At 36.3% G+C, this 23,379-nt stretch overlaps 1 protein-coding gene across 4 annotated transcripts; it reads right to left on the bottom strand.

Moving 5' to 3' along the window:
* Positions 1-992: 992 nt before the first annotated feature.
* LOC131028065 (disease resistance protein TAO1) lies at positions 993-8,788 on the bottom strand. 4 transcript variants are annotated; one of them, XM_057958262.2, is made up of 5 exons: positions 8,416-8,788; positions 5,089-6,262; positions 3,946-4,230; positions 2,441-3,781; positions 993-1,892 (listed from the first exon to the last, which is right to left on the bottom strand). In XM_057958262.2, exons 2-5 carry the CDS (start codon positions 6,091-6,093, stop codon positions 1,386-1,388), a joined length of 3,138 nt encoding a protein of 1,045 aa, XP_057814245.2. In that variant the 5' UTR covers positions 6,094-6,262; positions 8,416-8,788; the 3' UTR covers positions 993-1,385. The 4 variants fall into 4 exon arrangements, with proteins under 4 accessions (XP_057814245.2, XP_057814243.2, XP_057814244.2 ...); XM_057958260.2 differs by having other exon boundaries at positions 8,525-8,788; XM_057958261.2 differs by having other exon boundaries at positions 8,540-8,788.
* Positions 8,789-23,379: the final 14,591 nt, after the last annotated feature.

The following is a 23,379-nucleotide window of genomic DNA, read 5'->3' as shown; positions in this document are numbered from 1 at the left end:
TCTTTTATGAAAGGCATTCTCATAACTTATCTATAAGATATGCATGTTTCTGCATAAATCAATTTTTCCAGTGGGAAGAAAATTCTTCTTTCCTCTAATTCCGGTGGTGAATCCTAGGAAGCTTCCTCTCACTGGCACATGCACCCAACTATTCAAGATGGCACCTCTTCCTGAGTACCTTGCAATCTCTTAAAGAATGTAGGTTAAAATGATGAAAATCAATTACAATCACAGATATACCTTCAATGTAATTTTGGACTACAGCCAGTGCACAAGTTTTTAACCATGTTTTAAAATAACTATTTTTCTTAACAGAAAAGAGTTTTTTAGATCCACTCCAGTTTTATATTGCTAGAAAATGCTCTTTATACATCCTAGAAGCACGATTATCCTGACGATTTTGTTGAATGTTAGGCTATGGAAAATACCAAGGGTGGAAGCATAGGAGGCAGAGTTGAGATGAAATCTCTTTGGTGGATTTTGTCATCTAATCTAATAGAATGAATTTGAGTTTCATACGCAGTTCAATTTATAGTGAGAGGAACATTAGTGCTACTGTATCCAATGTCCTCTTGGGCATGCAAGAACATTTGCATCTGAGTGATTCAATTTTTTTTTAATGGTGTATTTTGAGCATATTATTATGCTATAGAGAAAACAGTCTACATGCCTATGGTTAAGTGATTAGGAGTGCTGGCTATGACAAAAACCATATCAAGCCTATTTATTGATTAGTTACAAACAAGTGATATAAACTAGTTCCATTGGACATTTTATATCGAATAGAATGTGAGCATTGAATTAACTTTAGCTACGTCAATGCTGAGGAACTAGAATAATCATAAATTACAAATCATTATTTCTTACAAATGAAACAGATCTCACACAAGCCTTCTTCATCAGGCTCATCCTACAAAAACTCAGACTAATTGACAATCATTACAGTATATAGAATAGAACGAGAATATTTTTTATGATATCCTAGACGTGTGGGATAGAAAAGATTTTAATGATTTTTTTGACGTTTATATGCAGTTCACATAGTTGTTGCAAACAAGTTTGAGTCCATTGTATGAAATATATATATCTGAAACCCATATAAAATTCTCATGTTTCAAAAGACACCCTATACGCCACTTGTTGAATGACCAATGTGAATTATTTGAATTGACTTAATTGCAGTTGCCCATATATGACACTGCAATATCACATATTTATGACATATGTAATATAGGATCTAGCTAACTTGATTCTTGTTTATGATTCAAAACATCTACGGATACCATGCTTTTTTTCGAGGCTACTTATAAAAAAGGGAACCACTCTATTAAAACTGAGCCTCATTGACTAGAACAGTACACTGAAAATATTTTCCAGCTCCAATTTTATTCATCATCTTCAAATGCTAGATTTTCAGAGTAATCTTCCATTAACATTGTCAAATCCTTTCCCAGGCTCTCCAGTATTAGATCTTCTCTTTTCCCATCTTCTCCTTCAGAGAAGAATTGCATTCCACCACTTCTTATTAGCATTCTTTCCTCATCTCTGTCTGCCTTTGCCCGGACAACATCTTTACTCTGCAACATCATAACCATGGGGTGATTTTTATGCAAAATGTGCACAAAAATCTGACCCCCCTCTACAGTTTTTGAGTGGTTAACAAGCCTGGTATTGAAAATCTCCTTGCCATCTCTTAAAGTGCCTAGTTCTACAGCGACTGAACTAATCCCACCCTTGAACCTCACCACAAAGCATAATATAACCCCTGAACATTGTTCATTACTGTCCAATGTAACATAGAGTAAATCATCACCATTTGTTTCCATCTTCTTTTCTAAGCACTCTGGTACCCCATTTGCAGAAAAACTGAGCAACTCTGGACAATGCGTTTCCTGTGATTCCAACAGAAGATAATGGTGATTAGTATACAAGACACTATCATATTTTGAAAATGTAAATAATCTATCTTAGATGCATGTCAATCAGAATGGAACTCATCACTTTGTACTTATATATATGGTCTATGTGTCCTTAATTAAAAGACGAAAAGGTAGTGTGTGGCAAGGTACCTACTTTCCATGTTCGATATCCAAGTTGGATTCTTGGATGTCTCATGTTAGATTCTTAAATTTCCCATGTTGGACACATGAGACATCCCAAGTTGTATGTGGGGTGCTTGTCCCATAAAGCCGTTGGGTTTACTAGCTAAAACTATGAAGCTATCCATATAACCATGTGTCCTACTCCTGGATCCTTTTTACGCCATATCTCTAGGGGTTTATTACTGAAGAAAAGATTTCTAGGCCCGCTACCGATAGAATCTAGTGCTCTTGATCTTTCTTTTACTATAATATTCTGAAAGTAGTAACCAATCTATGTAACTACACTGCAAGTGGTTTATATTTGATAATCATTAGATTAAGAGGAAAATGAGAGATACCTTAATTAATTGGCAGGGTTTCAATATTGAGCTTCCTGAACCGGCCAATCTGCAACCTGTAACATGCACTCTTCTTAAGGATTTCAGTCCTTCCATTCCTTGAATACGCTTAACATTCCTACATTCTGATATTGAGAGTTCTTGCAATGACTGCAGGGACCCAATGTCAGGCAATTCAACAAGTTCCCTGCAGTTGTGTATCCTCAGAAGCTTTAGCCTCTTCATCTGTTGCATGTTAGAGATTTCCTTTAGTCCCAAACAGTCTTCAATATACAGTTCAATGAGTTCCTTTGGAAGATATGGAAGTTCTGAAAACTCCGTGCAGTGATATAGGTAGAGTTTGCTTAGTCGCAAAAGTGAGACAAAAGTTGGTGGCAAAAAGGTCATTTTATAGGATTTAAGATGCAGAATTTCTAATGATGAAAAATCTCCAACACGCTGTGGTAGAGGACAACCACTTGCTTTTAGATGCTTTAAGGAAGTAAGTCTTGAAAAGCTGGGTGGAAGACAAGATAGGCTGTAGGTTTCTTCCATTTCTAGAGTCTTTAGGCATGAAAGATTCCCAATGCTTTCTGGAAGTTCAAATAGATTGTAGCATTCATTTATCAACAGTTCTTCTAAATGGACCAGATTTCCTAACTCCTCTGGCAATCGAAACAAAGAAGTGCAGTGGTTCAGGTTCAGATGTTGTAAACAATTAAGTTGGCCTACTGTTTTAGGCAAGCTCCATATTGCTGCACAATTACTTAGAACCAACCTTTTCATGCAAACAAGATCCCCTAGCTCTGCTCCTAAGCTGATTCTTTTGCACCCAGTCATATCCAACCGGCATAAGCTTTTAAGTTCATACACTGAGTCAGGTAGAGTCTGTAAACTAGAACAACCATGTAAATCCAGATACCTCAAGTGATTCAGCTCTCCTATTGGAGGAAGGCTTCTTAATTTATAGCAAAAACGAAGAGAAAGCTTCTCCAAGGAGAACAACCATCTAAAGGAACTGGGCAAATTCTTCAAGGGTATTCCATCCAATTTGACTTTTTTTAAAACTCTTAGATGTTCAAATGAGTCAGGTAACATTCTGATGCTGTGACAATTAGATAGAAAAAGCGCCTCCAGGGATTTCAGTTTAGTTATGGTTTCAGGAAGTTGGATTAAGTTGCAGCAGTTTGACAGATCAAGGTACCTAAGCTCTGTCAGAAATTCAGTGGACTCTGGCAGTTCCCTCAACTCTTTACAACCACAGAGCTCCAGTTGTATGAGAGATCTGTGGTTGGCTAAATCTGGAAGGACTTGAAGACTTGTGCAGTAATTTAGCTTAAGTACTTTGAGGTTTTTTGGCCCCTGCAAACAAAGAAAACATATCATTAAGAACGCATCAAGCAGATATTCCTATCTATTTTTTATATCGTTAAAGCTTTTATAATTTTGCTAATCAGTGGAAAAAAGATTAAAGGATCAGTTTGTATCTGCAATATCTTTTAATTAAATTTTGTTTCTGGAATTACCTCCTTATTGGATGATTCTGGCCACACTGCCTCAATACCTTTGCTGAAGCTTAGATCGAGAACTGCTAGATGTTTCATATTCCATTCACATGGCAAGCATTTTAGAGGGCAGTTTTCCCATCTTAGCCACTTCAAATCTGGAGGCATTTTTGTATAGTCTCCCTCTATAAGAGCTCCATCAAGCCAAAGCAATTGCAAAGCACACATTCTTTGCAAATTATGAGTTTGAAGTTTTACATCTTGCTGAAGGTGGGTAATCATAAGACATCTCACCCTTTCTGTTCCCTGATCAGATTAAAATTGATAGAAATTTATAAGCATCATTATTGACCTTGAATCATGCTATGGAAAATAAAAACTACTTTTTTCCTATGTTACCCCAAGTTTTCGGGACGGGGGGGCTGATTTCCGGGATGGATTTTTTTTTGGCTATTTTTAGGGATGGTAGGGAACGGCAATAGAAAAAGTAGGAAAATTTAAAATATATAGGGAAATTTAAAATATTCATAGGACAACATTGATAAATCATTCATCGTATACATTATGCATAGCAATTGAGTTGAATTGAGAGTTCAAATGAGAGTTGAAATTCATAAATTCATATACATAATGTAACTTAATAGTTAATAGATGAGAGGACATCCCCCACCCATCCCTAGGATGTTTTCGTTTCCAGGATGCCTGGTTCTACCCAGGAAATGTGCCCCCGGGTAAGACTGCTACTTTCCTATGCAACATGTCGATAAAATACAGTGGGAAGACCAAATACAAAGATAAATTAGCACATCTCAAATGTTGAAATTGAGTGCTTCTGAATTAAACTGTGAGTTTTTTCTTATCATCAACATTTTGGATCACATTACATAATCCATCATCATTCGTTTTGCTCCCTTCATCTTATCGATAGATTGTGTAGTGTGATCTGAAATGTTGATGATAAAAAACTCACAGAATTCAATACAGAAGCACCCAATTTCAAAAATATGAACTGTGAATACATCATATTTCTGATCTCAAATACTGTCTTCAATAACATTTGGTCCAATCCATAAGGAAATTGATATCCTATCACTTCTCAGATTTAGTTTATGGACAAGAAAATATTGGGAGGAAGAATAAAGTAAATAGAATTGAAAGCCTCACCTTTCCTTCCGTCATAACTAGTTCAACCTCTTCTGGCTTCCATAATCTGCTACGCTTCCCTGGTTCTGCTGATTCCTCTTCTACAATAGCTCGTCCCATATCCCTCAGCTCACTATGCATTACAAATCTATCATGCTCATCTAATTTAATGAGTGATTTCAGCTTCAATTTTGTGAGGCCTACATTCGGACACAAATGACTGGCTTCCCAAAAGCTAATCACACTTTCCCTCTTTCTTCCAATGAATAAACAGGCCATGTCTAGAAACATCTCCTTCTCTTCAGATTCGAGGCCATCGTAACAAAGTCTAAGAATGGAATTCTTGCCATGGTAACTTGAATATTCTAGTGTTTGAATGGCTTGTTTCCAATGGCTTAAATCTCTATTATACAAATGAGCACCCAGAACTTCAAGTGAAAATGGCAACCTATTGCAAATATCCACAGATTTAAATGACAATTCTTTATAATCTTCTTCAGGTTGATCTCTCATGAAAGCATGCCAGCTAAAAAATTGAAGAGCAGGTTCCTTAGCCAGTCCCTGCAATTCATAAACAAAACTTCCATTTTCATTCTTTAGCATGTCAGGGTCAAACGTTGTTACAATCACTCTGCTACCTGGTCCAAACCAATCCCCTCGTAGAGCCTCCAACTGCTTCCAGTCATCAACGTATTCCAGAATAACAAGGGCCTTGATGGACCTCAAATGGCCCTTCATCAACATCTTTCCTTGAACCTCATCATTAACTTTATCCTTGAACTTGACAAGGTCTTTCAAGATCTGGCGCTGCATTTTAGCCACACCATTTGTATTTTGGGCTTTATGACGCACATCATATACAATGCAGGTAGCATCAAATTTGAGATAAATGTGATTGTGGATGGCCTTTGCGAGTGAGGTTTTTCCCACACCCCCATTTCCATAAATGGCAACTGTGAGGGCATTCTCATCAGAATCTGTATTGAGCATTTTTATAACTTTACTCATATGTTCTTCCATACCCATTAAGATTGTCTTTGAAATTCTAAGTGGTTCATTTCTGATCTCCTGGGGTATTGTATCTGAGGGATCTTCTTCTAAGGGCTGGGGTAGAGCTTCCTCCAGTGGGGTTGCATTTTGATCTAGTCTCTTGAAAACATCCTGAACTATAAGCTTGACGAGTTGTGCTTCAAACCTGAAAGGCAAATGAGTTTGCAAAGTAAGATATTGCCAGGTTTTTGTGCAACAACTATTTATATGTTTCCTATAACAGTTAAAAGCTCTCTTAGACTGGTTCTAATTAGTAAAATTCTGTTTAAACTGAGAACCCCTAGGACTTGTGATCTTCAAATTATACCCTTATTCTGTTTAAACTGAGAACCCCTAGGACTTGTGATCTTCAAATCATATAAGAGAAAAATTTTCTTCATCATCACTTTTAGTATACTATATTGGAAATTTTACAACATACAACAGTACCAATGAAGAAAAGGCCAATGAAAAACTTACTTCTTCTCTCTTATATTTCAATTACACCAATATATAGTTTTCATAAGCCCTCTCAGAAGGGGCTATCCATAATAATACTGCACTAAAATAAATAGCATTCATATTTTGAACTGCACTAGTATTCTTACTGTAATAAATCTATGGCTCACAGTGTAGCATGATTGCATCTTAAAGTTAGTTCTCGATGCATTTCTTTCTAATTTTACAAGAAGCAATTTTCTTACATACAAGCAACACTGATCTTACTAAGGTAAGAGTATTTGGGCATAGGTCCAATTGGGTAAGGCAAATGCTTTTTCCAGATATTCAGAGCTAGAAACTTTTGTGATTTCATGGTTCACAGAATGGAATGATTCCACCTGTAGCCAAAGGTTTTTTCTATGGCCCTTGACATCGTTAACGGAGCTCGCACATTTGATGAGTATCATCTGTCTAAGAATTTATCTGCAGCTGAGGTCAAGTAAAGGAAAATTTTTTGGCAGTTGACTTCAAAATCATGAGTTCTAAGAGCTGCATCCTAGCATTTGAGCACTGAGCCTGACCAGCTCAAATTAAATATTACCAAACTTTCCTACAATTCTTCAGAGAAGCATGAACACAATTTCTTAATACATTTCTTTCAATAGTTAGTATGACTAACAATTTTCACAAAGTAAGCAGTTAGCTTCCATACCCGGATACGTCATCTGGACACCAGCCAGAGAAAGAGGAAACTTTATGAAGAGCGCTTTCCCACTCACTTATTCTTTCCGGTATGTATCTTTGTTTCTTCTCCTCAAAAGCCTTGGCAAAGGCACCTCTCCAAGGATTCCTTACTTCTGTTGGCTTGACATCATAGAATAAGGGTATAATTATACCATTTGCTTTGCACATGTGAGTGACCTCGTCCAGGCACCAATGGGACTCTGCGAAATTCTTGGAGAAAATAGGAATGAGAATGTCACTATTGCCGATTGCCTTATTAATAGTTGAACTGATCTCATCCCCCCTTTTAATATCATGGCTATCCAGGAATGTATTAACCCCTGCATTTTTTAAGGAAGCATATAGGTGATCTACAAATGTTCTTCTCAAGTCCTCCCCTCTGAAACTTAAGAAAACATGGTATCTCCTTGATGTAGACGACAGAGTCCTGGGTGAGGGATTGTCGCTAGTCAGTGACATAATCTATCAGATTAATTACAAACAGATCACGGCTTATTGCAATGCTCTCTTCTTCTTCTGTGAAAACAAAGCACAATTCCTTTTTCCTAGTATGTAGAAATGAGAATATTACGATTCTAGTATTTGCAAGGTTGGATGTCTGTAATCTCAGAGCTTGAGATTACTGGGCTTTTAATCTTTGCAAGGGTGCTACCCATAATCTCTGAGCTATAGACTATTGGAATTCTACTGTTTGCAAAGTTGGGGTAATTTCCCCTGTCCTTAATAAAATCTCTGAGTTTGAGACCATTGGGTGGTTACTCTTGAGAATGGCTAGGGCGTTTCTTCCTGCTATTAGGTGTCATCTCCGAGTTTGAGTCTATGAGGTCTTACTATACGCAATTCTAGGGCAAATCCTCCTACTAGTAACTGTCATATGCAATTTCTGAGATGGAGTATTGGGATTGTACTCTTGGGTGTCTTATCAGTATATGTGTGATAATTGGGCCTTTACCCGTTCCCAAGGCTGGGGTGATCCAAATTAAACAACCAGATTTTTCCTTTTATGTACTGAAGAAACCAAATATGACCAGCATACAGAAAACAGCAAGAAAAGGATCACAAATCAGTTCAGCAGAGCAAATCTTTTGCCATGCTACTCAAACATCATTATATCAACATTTATAAAACAAATACCTATGATCCCAAAGTATAATTTGGAATATTCATGGAAACCCAAATGGAATATCAACTAATAACTTGTGCGGGCTGTAGCTCTATCAGTTACGCAATTTGGAACACTTACTGGGAATCTTCCCACTGGGAATCTTCCCAGTAGAAGACCTTGGAAACGGGTAAAGTGAAATTGTGGATCACAAATCTTCATGGAATCTTTAGACAATGCGATTACGTTGTATAATTTTGAATTTTCCAAGTTAGATCAAGCATTGTTGCTGCTGAAACTTCAGCGAAGTCTCCAACGAAGGGCACAGACTTCTGTGGCACCAAGATGTTCATTAAATGGACTGAAATCCAAATGTATGGCAAAGATGTGGCCTGTCCCTATCAATAGTTTATGCCATTTTCATTATGATTTATGTTTCAACTACGAAAGGTCTATAAAATCGATGAAGGTTCACGAGAATATAGTTTTCTTAGGCATGAAGCAAAAAAATGTGTATTTGAGAGAATTTTGTTATATTTTATTATGGTTAAAAAGGAGTGGAAAATTAATATACAATCGGGGAAGGTTCAAGATAATTTGTGTTTTGGGGATATTAAGCTAAAATTGTTTATTTAAGTGAATTTTGTTACAATTTATTATAGTTAAATCGGATAAAAAAGTTAATATAGAAGAGTGATAGGGGAAGGAAAAATTAGAATGATGAATACTAAGTTAAGAATTGTTAGGGTTAAAGAGGATGATGAATCTTTTCTAAGGAATTGTGTTAAGGTGTTGTGCATAGTCTATGTGTCACTGTCGATTGTCTTTTACCTTCAATACTATTTTTTTAGCATGATTTAGCATATGTATTAGTCACACTTGGTTATTATTATTTTTTGTTTCTATAGATTATAGTTTTATTATTAAGCATGACACTTTCATACTTTAATAATCTATCTAATTCACATAACACGTATAAAATGACCAAACTAATTATTATGTTCTAGTTGTTGACTTTCCTATGGGCATTTTATTGATAAGAAATTCAAGCATCGATTTTTCAATATTTTAATAATCTATTCTAATTTAGAAAGGCCAACTCTATAACTTTACCTATCCATGATAATGTTAGAAATCCTTTAACATAGACTTATGTTAGCACTAAATATGGTAAGCTATTTAGATCATGTCATGTCCCTAGACCAAGACCTATGCCTTGAGGATTCATTCAAAATGGCCCTACCTATGTATCTCTTTCTAGGAATCAAAGACTGTGTATTCCACATTAGAACTCCCGTTCCTTCCATTCCGAACAAATTTACACAACAACTCTACTATGTGAGGTTAAGAATTCAAGTTAACAATAAGTATCATAGCCCTACAATTCTATGGGGACCGCTACATTTCTATGGCTAGCGAGTTGTGGTGTTTAGTATAATAGAGGAACTACAATTCATGCCCAAAAAGATAACGTTTCCAATAATAGGTGGCAATTTTAACTTCTTGGAAGGACTATAATAGTTATAGTTGAGAATTTACTAGCTTAATTGACAAAAGTAACAACCATCAACAAGATTAGGAAATATGTTAAGTAGTAAAGACTAAGGTGCAACTACAATAAAATTATCATCATTGAATATACATAAAGTAAATGTGATAGAATTTTGATTCGACCATAATGCCAATAAAAGGTGCCTACCACCTTTCATATTCTATTCAAAATGTGTAATCTTCTATTCAAAATGTGTAAGTTGCTAAGTTAATTTTACCATGGTTGTAAGTATAAGCTTTTATTGCTTATAGACATCTTCATAACACATTTACTCTCTACTTAAATCCTCACTAAGTTATCATATGAATATAATACAATTTGTATGGCATGGTCCTATGGTGACATGGAATAGTCAATCACTAACTAAAAATACTAGCCTTAAAATTCATCTTCAGATCATAATATTTAACAACTTTTTAAAAGTACAAAGCTCTTGTAAGCAATAGCTTAGAAATCAAATTAGGAAACAAGTGCAAATGAAAAGATTTATATTCTAAACTACCATAAACCTCACATAAAGAAAATTAATTTTTAATAAAGAAAACAAATATTTCCATAAAGCTCCATTGTTGAGTATGATTTTCTCCAAATGATTGGGATGTGGATGATCTTTTTGCACATAAGTTACTTATTTTGATCTCACATTAGTTTGGATGATTAGTTTACATAGCATAATGTGTCAATTTATAGATTTTTAGGAGGGAAGATGAATGATGGAGATGAGATTATAAGATCAATAATGGATGATGAATGAGAAGCTTTTCCTAGGATTGAGAAGAGGATGAAAGGTCAAGATTAAGTCTTGTTTGAAATAAATAGTTAATATTGCATTTATTAAAAATGGTAATTTGTTGCAACCATAAGAATTTGAGAAGGAAGAACATTCAGTGGCTCCTTTATTCTTGGAAATGGTGGAAACAAAATAGCTAAATTAAATAATAAACATAATTAATTATTTTAACTACAGTCAAGGTGGAAAATGAGATAATCAAACAATAAAACTGAAAGGAAATGAAGGTAGCAAAACAACTTCCTACACTAACCTTGAGAGGAGGATTAAATGCAAAAATTTATAGATTTTTACAATAGTTATAAAAACTCAAAATAATTAAACATAAATAGCATGCATACCATAACACAATAATTTACTTGGGGAAAACCCTTTGGGAGAAAAACCCCACACTCCAAAAGTTGCCCAATATATTATTCAGGAATCAATAACAGATTACAATATACTTACAGAGCAAGTTTGTCATAGGAGTATTACCAATGAAGATATAGAGGCAAATCAACAACTATTAGACTCTCAAAATACATCACAATATATAGCCATAATACAATGCCCTCATAAGATAGGGCTTCCTTCTAGGGAAATCAAAGAACACAAAATATCCACTATTAGATATGTGACTTAATGATAAACGGTCAAGATTTAGAACAATAAATTATACATAAAATGTGGCTTTTGAGGGTGTTACACCTAAATCCTCACCAAGGTGCACGACCCCTAGACCCCACAAAGGGGATACCACCCCTCCCCCTACTCCTTGCAACCCCCTACACTCATTTATCAACATCAGCCTTTTGACATTGCAAAGTTGAGACACCATTTTCTTAACAAAAAACATGTATTTATGTGCAAGAGGAAAAATGACTACGTAAATAATAAGATAATTAAATAATAAATTGATTAATTTAATTAGGCATCAAATACTTACAAGAAATAAGTGGGCTAGATTGACTTAATTAATAAATAATTTGGTCAATGTTGTACTAGGAAAAACTTAAGTGTCTACAATACTTTCATACAATTAATGGGAACATTTATTTAATGGATATAATACAATAACAAGTATTAACGTACCACACTCTAATGAGATCATATTATTTTAGGACATCACAAAATCGCACCCAAAGATATTAAGAACAATGATCCAAAATCACTTCATTCAAGAATCTATCATAATAATATATTAGCCTAATACAAAGAACTCAAATTGCACATATATGTGTCAAGGTTTACCTAGTACCTAAGTTATTCTTCATAAATTTACCATCACCTTCCAATATTTCTATTCCAAAGAAATTAGTAGAAACGTTCCTACTATGGTTTGAATATCACAAACCCTACCTAAGTGTTTTATGCTCCCAAAGCAAGATGTCTATCGACTAATACAAATAGAACTCATGTGCCAAGCTTAAGCAATATTTGGTTAGTGTTCATTCACTAGCCTCCCATTAATTTCTTACCATATATATGAATTCAACATATCCTAAAATGTATTTATTACCTATTACAAGTGTGCTATTAGGCTCAACAAGTGAGAGGGATCTAACCATTTAACTTTATTTCTATTATTAAAGCTTCTCAACCAAAGATCCCACAAGTTAGGATGTGTTTCTTAAAGACATTCTTTGTAATATTTAATGTTATGAAATCTCATATAAGGGATAAGGAGTTTCATGTAACAATGCTTGGTGATGACATGAATTTTATCATTATGTCATACACACAATATTCATTCTTGAAATAAAGTATTTGTAATAATCCTTGTTAACAACTTTTCAATGTAAATTTATTAACGTTGAAGACAATAAGATTATGATATCAGCTCAAATTGGTGTGTTTAATTATCCATATAATTGTATTTGAGGTATCATGCTTCGAGCAACCTATAATAAACAAATATGTACTTTAATTTTGTTTACCAAGTAGAACATCCTTTAATTAATAGGAAATGAATGTTTAATATTATCTAGCAAGATTTATTTAATTTTTAATATACATTAATTAAATTTTGACAACCCATTTATTAATCCATTTTAAAATTCAAATCACTTGATTATAAAATAGAGGAGTGTGCAATTAAGGAAGTGTCACCATCCTAAAACTCTTTGGATGTCACCTTTATCGTTTGATTTTAATAAAAAATGACATTATTTCTTTTATAAAAATGTTTTTTATTAATATAAATATATTCTTTGTTAAAGAACATAAATAACACATATTTATAAACAAATTAATATGTATTTAGTTTCCAAACATAGTAGATGGTTTATGACACAATACCTATGTAAAGAGATCTTTTTTAGTGAAGACGTACATAGCCTAGAAACACCAAAACTCTACCTCCCAACTAGTTTCCTTTCTATGGAAACACCCCATCTCTTTTTAGCATTTATGACACCCTCATTTTTCCATTTAGTCAACAAGAACCCCATTTCTTTCTCCTCACCTCCCTAATTGTATTACACTTAATATACACTAATGCAATAAGATGCATACACATGAGCATAAATCAACCTAGAATAATTATTTCTAGCTGCAAGAGTAGATAATTCAAAATGAAATATATTGTTGGTAAGCACACAAAAAGGGGTATACTTAGCTATAGGAATGATGTTGAAGATATTTCTAATGTGAGCACTAAAATCCACTCTTTATCCCTAGAAATAATGAAGATTATTAGTAGAATAGGGAATGTATATTGAAGACTTGGGTGTATATGCTCTTCAAAGTTATTGTTTATAACCAAATGTAAAGGGTTAAGAAGAAGGATAGAAATTATGCAATAGATTATAGATTAAAATGGTAGGTTATAGTATATTGTAATAAATTCCAACATACATCAAATAAAATAGACATATATTAACTTGGATGACATTTTGATTTTTAGTAAGATTAAGGAGGAACACCTAGAACATGTATTAGATAAAAATTATAAAGATTGAGGGGATAAAGGTTGTTGATAAACATTAATAATAATTTAATAAAGAGTTGGTGTACCTGGGATTTCTAATCTTGATTGAAGGATTGAAGATGGGTTTGCAAAAGGCAAGATTAATATTCACTATTGGCTTCCATTAGACCTCCCTTTGAGGTTTTCAACCTAATGCAAGTTACATGCCCTTGTCTTGCCAACTAAGATATTTTTTAATGTAGGCACGAAAATTTACTCTGTAGCTCTAGAAATGCTAAGCCCATAATTTATATTAGTTCTTCCAAGAAAGAATTTTTGCAATGCTTAGGGGTTGTATTCATACAAAAATATTGACAATGGGAATGTGCACAAAAATGGGGGACAAAAAAGTGGTCAACCCACTTTTTGGCCCCCTAGAGACAATAACTCAAGTGCATTTTAACATGCTCACATTATGGTCAATTTTGACCATAAAAAGTAAAAACATCCTCAAAACCCTCTTCTTTTGTCTTTCCTCTCTACAGGTTGCAAGTTTCATGGAGTTTCAATTAATGTTCTTAGTGCATCAACAACAACCTTGTCTTTGTGTGGTAGTCTACCCGAGAACAACCAAAGAGAATTATTTTTAGGATCCTCTATTACCTCCTGCCTATCTAATGCTTTACGTAATGTTGTTCTACTTATTTTTAATGACTTACTTGTTTTTCTTATCAAACGGTCTTTTTTTTTTCTTGCTCACTGTGGTTGATGTAATAACACGTCTAGTAACATTAGAATCTTTAGTACATGATTTTGAACTAATAGCTTGATATGCATCAAATAGATTTCTCACAATAGTTCTTTTGCTATTACTTTCAAATGATCTTAGGCCTAGAATTTTCATTCTCTCTAAAATTCAAATTTTTAATCATTTCAACAATTAATTGGCCTTGCAGTTTGATTTAAGTTTTCAAAAATGTTTTGCCATATTATTTTAACCATTCTCCTACAAGTTTGTTCATTCATTTTATCGAGCATTGGCTTCAAAATATTCTCATCGATGTCAATTAGATACTTTGGTTTCCTACAAATGATTCTAGGAGGTGTTAACATTGGTGCATTGTGTGCATTATGTACATTCATCACATCAAATAGAGACGGTGTATGTTCATCATTGCATGCATTAGGTACATTCATTGCATTAGGTTCATACGGTAAATCAAATGTTGTTGGTGCATCTTCATCGTTTGTTTTATTATTCATTGTGATCTCTTCTTCAATTGCATTATGCTCATTTCGTAAATCGAATTGATATGTTGAGGATGACGTACCTTCTTGTCCCATTTCTTCATACACTACCTTTGACTTTCCTTATCATCCTCTCGTTGTCCCACTATTCCTCGCTTGTTATTTCCCATCGTTAATACCTATTGTCTTAAATAGAATCATTTTACATATATAAGTAAACAAAATTTCTTAAACAATCAAATAACCATAAAATTGAGCAATCATAACTATTAAATAACATATTATGTAAATAAAAGTTCTTAATCAAAATTATTAAACAAATCACAACAACATTGACCAAACTAATAAGAACACCAATTCAAACATTTGAAACCATGCAAAACAAAAATTTCACTTACTTCTACATATAAAAATATCACAGAAGCACAGTAACAGTTGCAGTGGGGCCTTCAACGACCTCAAAAAATTATTTTGAGGTCGTTGAGGCTATTTGGCAACTAAAACTATGTCCAAGAACCGCATACGCACTATGTTTAGTAACCTCGTGCACATTTTTAGTACCTAAAAATGTTTAGCAGACCAACGTCCATATTCCCAATACCCCGTACGTGCTTTTAACTTATCAAAACCCTGTACGCGTTACTTCTAATAAAAAAATGTGAAGGAAAAGGGAGGGAAGGAGAGAGATAGAGGGAGAGGGAAGGAGAGAGGGGTAGGAGAGAGGATGGAGAGAGAGAAAGAGAGGAAGAGAGAGGGTCAGGAGAGAGGATGGAGAGAGAGAGAGAGAGAGAGAGAGAGAGAGAGAGAGAGAGAGAGAGAGAGAGAGAGAGAGAGAGAGAGAGAGAGAGAGAGAGGGAGAAGGAGAGGGAGAGATGATGGAGAGAGAGAGAGAGAGAGAGAGAGGGAGAAGGAGAGGGAGAGATGATGGAGAGAGAGAGAGAGATAAGATTATTATGTTCCAAGTGGTATATAACGAGATGAGTAAACATAATATAGTGATGAAAGAGGCGGGAGGAGAAAGTATTGTGTTATAGGTTGCGGGTTTCATGGAGAATGACTCAAGAGTAGAACTAATAAAGGAGGAGGTAGGAGGAAAAAGCTTGAAAGTGTTTTTGAATTTTCTCTACACAAGAAAAGTGGGTGATAAGAGAGAGAGGGATGGGGTATGGAGGAAGGGAGAGAGGGGGAACATGTTGGTTTGTTATTTTTGTAATCAGTATTGGTAATTCTTTTTATATTGTAATAATGGTTCATCTTGCCACCTTACGACATCCTAATGCCATCTTGACCCCTTAGGACATCATATACTCCTAAAGGGTCATGTGGTGTTATGTGGGGTCCTGAGAGAGAGAGAGAGAGATATGGGGAGAGAGAGAGATGGGAGAGGAAGGGATCAAGGGAGGGAGGGAGAGAGAGAGAGAGGAATAAAAAAGGGAGGGAGGGAGAGAGAGAGAGAGAGGAATAAAAAAGGGAGGGAGGGAGAGAGAGAGGAATAAAAAAGGGAGGGAGGGAGATGGGGGGAGAGGAAGAGATGTCACATGATGTCGTTAAGGGTCAAGTGGGGTCCTAATTGAGCCACGCATGTGTTACAACACCATATGACCCCTTAAGACACCATATGACCCCTTAAGATATCATACATCCGAAGGGGTCATATGACATCATTGGGGGTCATGTAGGGTCATAATGGGGCCGCACATGTGTTAGAACATCATATGGTCTTAAGGGGTCATATGTGTGCTAAGGGACCTTACATGATGTCATTAGGTGTTATGTGGGGTCAATAGAGAGAGAGACAGAGAGGAGGGTAGGAATACAATGTACAATAAGATATCAAAAGACAATATATATCAATATACATGTACATGCACATACACATATACATATAATACACATAAAATATCAAAAGATAATACACACATGCATATTATATATATATATATATATATATATATATATATGTATGTATGTATGTATGTATGTATGTGTATATATTATAAACATACATATATGTATACATACATCATACACATATTATATACATATACATACATAGGTGTGTATATATATACACACATATTATATATACATAAAATATATACATATATACATATTATACATAAACACGGGTATGTGTAGGATCATGGTGTGCCAAAACAAGCCCTTAAGTGGCAATAAAATTTTTGAAAATCAGAGTTATGCAACTTGACATGAAAATTTGAATAAGTTGTGAACATTATTTTTCAAATATGTAAGAAGAGAATCTATAGAAAATTGAATGTAGTTTCTAAGCTACTAGTTGTTATTTGGAAAAAAAAAATCCTATTTAATGAAAATTTCGAATTTCAATGCAGTAGTACTAAAATTTCAGGAAAAAGATAAGAAGTAGACGTATGTCTGACCACCCTAATCACAATAAAATCATAATATTTTTTTATAATATTTATAATATAAGTATTAGCCTCGTGTCCAAATGTAAAATATTTTTTTATAATTTTTTATAAAGTAAATAATTATTTATGAATTTTTTACTACAGCTTTTCAGAAATTCAGAAACTCCTACGTCTGACCACCTTAACTTGGTCGAAACCTTATGAAATTTAATTTTTTTTAATTTTTCCCTATAGTAGATGAAGCATAGGATGTGATGCATGTTTCAGATTCAAAAATGTTATACCGTTTGAAAGTTATGAGTGTTTTTCAACCAATCTATCAATCAGGACTATTGTCAAAATTCAATTAGAAAATAAATTATTATTATTTATTAAAGTCAAAATAAGACAAGCCTTATATTGTTGGAAAGCTGAGAACGTACTTAAAAAACCCTTTTTGTTTTATCAATTTTGGCTACAAAAAAAGTCGTCAACCACCAGTGTAAAGTCTGGAAAATCTAGGAATACTGAGAAACACGTGTTTTCAGTTAACTTTCCTAGCTTGTCACTTCCAAGCCAAATCCCAAAGCATTCCTGAGCCGAAATTTGAAATTTGAAAATTTTACAACACAAATCGGATATCTGATTTTAATAAGTAAATTCACTAACTAAATTTGCACATAATTAATCTAATGTTTATTAATATATTAATATATAATATTTTAATATATTAATTTATAAATAAATTAGTATATGATATTAGGGAGAGGGAGAGGGAGAGGAGGGAGTGGAGAGAGAGAGAGAGAGAGAGAGAGAGAGAGAGAGAGAGAGAGAGAGATGGGGATAGGGAAGGGAGAGAGATATAGAGAGATATTAGGGGAGAGAGAGAGAGAGAGATGGAGAGATTAGGGAAGAGGGATAGAGAGAGATTAGGGGAGAGAGAGAGAGAAGGAGAGGGAGAGAGAGATTAGGGGAGAGAGAGATATTAGGGGAGAGGGGGAGAGAGAGAGATTAAGACACCAAATTGTGTTGTTATGGGTCATATGGTGTCCTAAGGGGTCGTAGGACACAATATGACCCCTTAGGACACCATAGGACCCATAAAGACCCAATATGGTGTCATAAGGGGTCATATTGTGTCCTAAGGGGTCTTATAATGTCTTAAAGGGGTCATATGACCCATTAGGATACAATATGACTCATAACGACACAATTTGGTGTCTTAAGGGGTCATATGGTGTCCTAAGGGGTTGTAGGACACAATATGACCCCTTAGGACACCATAGGACCCATAACGACCCAATATGGTGTCTTAAGGGGTCATATGGTGTCCTAAGGGGTTGTAGGACACCGTATGACCCCTATGGACTCCGTAGGACCCCTTATGACACCATATGGTGTCGTTAGGGGTCATATGGTGTCCTAAGGGGTCATAGGACACAATATGACCCCTTAGGACACCATAGGACCCATAATGACCCATCATGGTTTCTTAAGGGGTCATATGGTGTCCTAAGGGGTCGTAGGACACCATATGACCCCTATAGACACCATAGGACCCCTTATGACACCATATGGTGTCGTTAGGGGTCATATGGTGTCCTAAAGGGTAGTAGGACATAATATGACCCCTTAGGACACCATGGGACCCATAACAACCCAATATGGTGTTATAACGGGTCGTATGGTGTCCTAAGGGGTCATAAGGGTTCATAGGACACCATATGACCCCTTAAGACACCAAATTATGTCGTTATGGGTCATATGGTGTCTTAAGGGGTCATAGGACACAATATGACCCCTTAGAACACCATAGGACCCAAAGCGACCCAATATGGTGTCATAAGGGGTCATATTGTGTCCTAAGGGGTCATATGATGTCTTAAAGGGGTCATATGACACAATATGACCCATTAGGACACAATATGACCCACAACAACCCAATATGGTGTCTTAAGGGGTTAGATGGTATCCTAAGGGGTCCTGGGACACCATATGACCCATATGGACACCATATGACCCCTTATGACACCATATTGGGTCGTTATGGGTCATCTTGTGTCCTAATGGGTCATATTGTGTCATATGACCCCTTTAAGACATCATATGACCCCTTAGGACACAATATGACCCCTTATGACACCATATTGGTTCGTTTTCGGTCCTATGGTGTCCTAAGGGGTCATAGGACACCATAGAACCCAAAGCAACCCAATATGGTGTCATAAGGGGTAATATTGTGTTCTAAGGGGTCATATGGTGTTTTAAAGGGGTCATATGACATAATATGACCCATAACAACCAAATATGGTATCTTAAGGGGTCATATGGTGTCCTAAGAGGTAGTAGGACACCATATGACCCCTATGGACACCATAGGACCCCTTATGACACCATATGGTGTCGTTAGGGGTCATATGGTGTCCTAAGGGGTTGCAGGACATAATATGACCCCTTAGGATACCATAGGACCCATAACGACCCAATATGGTGTCATAATGGGTCGTATGGTGTCCTAAGGGGTCATTAGGGTTCATGGGACACCATATGACCCCTAAGGACTTTAAGACACCAAATTGTGTCGTTATAGGTCACATGGTGTCCTAAGGGATCGTAGGACACAATATGACCCCTTAGGACACTATAGGACCCAAAGTGACCCAATATGGTGTCATAAAGAGATCATATTGTGTCCTAAGGGGTCATATGATGTCTTAAAGGGGTCATATGACCCATTAGGACACCATAGGACCCATAATGACCCAATGTGGTGTCTTAAGGGGTCATATGGTGTCCTAAGGGGTCCTAGAACACCATATGACCCCTATGGACACCATAGGACCCCTTATGACACCATACGGTGCTATTAGGGGTCATATGGTGTCCTAAGGGGTCGCAAGACATAATATGACCCCTTAGGACACCATAGGACCCATAACGACCCCAATATGGTGTCATAATGGGTCGTATGGTGTCCTAAGGGGTCATAAGGGTTCATGGGACACCATATGATCCCTAAGGACAACATACGACCCCTTATGACACTATATGGTGTCGTTAGGGGTCATATGGTGTCCATAGGGGTCATATGGTGTCCATAGGGGTCATATGGTGTCCTAGGACACCATATGACCCCTTAAGACACCAAATTGTGTCTTTATGGGTCATATGGTGTCCTAAGGGGTCGTAGGACACAATATGACCCCTTAGGACACCATAGAACCCAAAGCGACCCAATATGGTGTCATAAGGGGCCATATTGTGTCCTAAGGGGTCATATGATGTCTTAAAGGGGTCATATGACACAATATAACCCATTAGGACACAATATGACCCATAACAACCAAATATGGTGTCTTAATGGGTCACATGGTGTCCTAAGGGGTCGTAGGACACCATATGACCCCTATGGACACCATAGGACCCCTTATAACACCATATGGTGTCATTAGGGGTCATATGGTGTCCTAAGGGGTCATAAGACACAATATGACCCATAACAACACAATTTATTTTCTTAAGGGGTCATATGGTGTCCCATGACCCCTTATGACCCCTTAGGACACCATATGTCCCCAAACGACACCATATGGTGTCATAAGGGGTCATGTGGTGTCCATAGGGGTCATATGGTGTCCTAGGATACCATATGACCCCTTAAGACACCAAATTGTGTCGTTATGGGCCATATTGTGTCCTAAGGGGTCATGGGGACACCATATGACCCCTAACGACACCATATGGTGTCTTTAGGGGTCATATGGTGTCCTAAGGGGTCATATGTTGTCCCATGACCCTTTAGGTCGTTAGGGATCATATGGTGTCCTAAGGGGTCATATGTTGTCCCATGACCCTTTAGGTCCTAAGGGGTCATATGTTGTCCCATGACCCCTTAGGTTGTTAGGGGTCATATGGTGTCCTAAGGGATCATATGTTGTCCCATGACCCTTTAGGTCGTTAGGGATCATATGGTGTCCTAAGGGGTCATATGTTGTCCCATGACCCTTTAGGTCCTAAGGGGTCATATGTTGTCCCATGACCCCTTAGGACACAATATGACGCATAACGACACAATTTGGTGTCTTAAGGGGTCCTATGGTGTCTCATGACCCCTTATGACCCCTTAGGACACCATATGACCCCTAACGACACCATATGGTGTCATAAGGGGTCATATGGTGTCCATAGGGGTCATATGGTGTCCTAAGATGTTATAAGGGGTCATAGGACACCATATGACCCCTTAAGACACTAAATTGTGTCGTTATGGGTCATATTGTGTCCTAAGGGGTCATATGTTGTCCCATGACCCCTTAGGACATAATATGACCCATAACAACACAATTTGGTGTCTTAAGGGGTCATATGGTGTCCTATGACCCCTAACGACACCATGTGGTGTCATAAGGGGTCATATGGTGTCCCCTTATGACACCATATTGGATTGTTATGGGTCATAGTGTGTCCTAATCGGTCATCCATAGGACCCCTTATGACACCATATGGTGTCGTTAGGGGTTGTGTCCTAAGGGATCATATGTTATCCCATGACCCCTTAGGACACAATATGACCCATAATGACACAATTGGGTGTCTTAAGGGGTCATGGCGTCCCATGATCCCTTATGACCCCTAATGACACCATATGGTATCCTAAGGGGTCCTATGGTGTCCTAAGGGGTCGTAGGACACAATATGACCCCTTAGGACACCATAGGACCCATAACGACCCAATATGGTATCTTAAGGGGTCATATGGTGTCCTAAGGGGTCGTAGGACACCATATGACCCCTATGGACACCATAGGACCCCTTATGACCCATAACGATACAATATGACCCATCTCTCTCTCTCTCTCCCCTAATCCTCTCTCTCTCTCCCCTAATCTCTCTATCTCCCCCTCCCCCAATCTCTCTCTCTCTCTCTCTCTCTCTCTCTAAAATATGACTAATAAAATCGGATATCGAATTTTAGCGGATATCCAATTTTTGCCATTGCCATTAATGTGGCAACAATAAAAAAAAGGCGACAATGGAAAATTTTTTTGGACCACAAATTTATACATTAAAATCGAATATCCGATAAAATAAAATCAGATATCCGATTTTTTTTGTAAATAAAAAAGAGCCTTGTGGGCCATTTTGTGGATTCCAGTGGCCCACAGTTTGCATATTTTGTTTTCTGTCGACGATTACTGATTTTCAGATAGGTTGAGACAAATTTGTGCTTTTGGGAGATTCTTAAAGTCAAATCATTTAGGAGCATCTTTGTGGAGGTAAATGGGGAGTAGTAGTCATCGGAAGTCTAAACGCAAAAGAAAACTTTCAAATGAGCAAATTGAAGTGTATAGAGAAAGAGATAGAGAAGGTCATAGGAGGAGAAGACAAGGTATGTTAAATATTGCTAATGTTACTTCAAGTGAAGAGTAAATTGATATTGAAAATGTGTCACAAGTTATTGAAAATGAAAATGTATATTTTGAAAGTGAAAATTTTGAAAATGTTGAAAGTGATAATGAAAATGCTCAACATGTGGAAAATGTTGACATAGGAGGTGAAAATATGGAAAACTTTGACATTGAAGGTGGAATTGCTCAACCAAGTGAACCATATGTAACATCTAATTACTTTAGAAATGAAGACTCTCTCATGGATGAAAGACAAATTCCAAATCCAAGACCTTCAAGAACCCCAAAATGGTTATTTGAAATCGATGAGAACATTATTGCGAATCTTGAAGGAAAGAGGTCAACAAGAACCGTTCGGTTGTGGGCTACACAACTTTTCGACCAAAATTTTAGCAATAAGGCATTGACCGAGCAATGCCAACTCTTTGTTCAATTGCTAAAGATGATAAAGATGAGACCATTTCTAAACAAATTGAAGATTCATATGAACAAGAAGATGGAGAGAAATGCTATTATTGCCAAAAATCTATTTGACGCTCTCAATTCTATTGGAAAGAATACCAAAGAAATAGATAAGAGAGCCACTTGAAGAGTGATTACAACCTCCTTAGTAAGCCATAAATTGAGGAAGGCTCGTCAAATGAGACAAATTTGTGTTGATTTTGACATAAACTGTAAAACTTTGGATAGAGCACTTGCACGAAGACAAAGACTTGATGATCCACTTCAACAAGAT

Source organism: Cryptomeria japonica, chromosome 4 (genome assembly GCF_030272615.1).
Source record: "Cryptomeria japonica chromosome 4, Sugi_1.0, whole genome shotgun sequence".
Taxonomy (NCBI): Eukaryota; Viridiplantae; Streptophyta; class Pinopsida; order Cupressales; family Cupressaceae; genus Cryptomeria; species Cryptomeria japonica.
The sequence above is the reverse complement of the archived record's forward strand: the minus strand, read 5'-3'. Positions and strand labels throughout refer to the sequence as shown.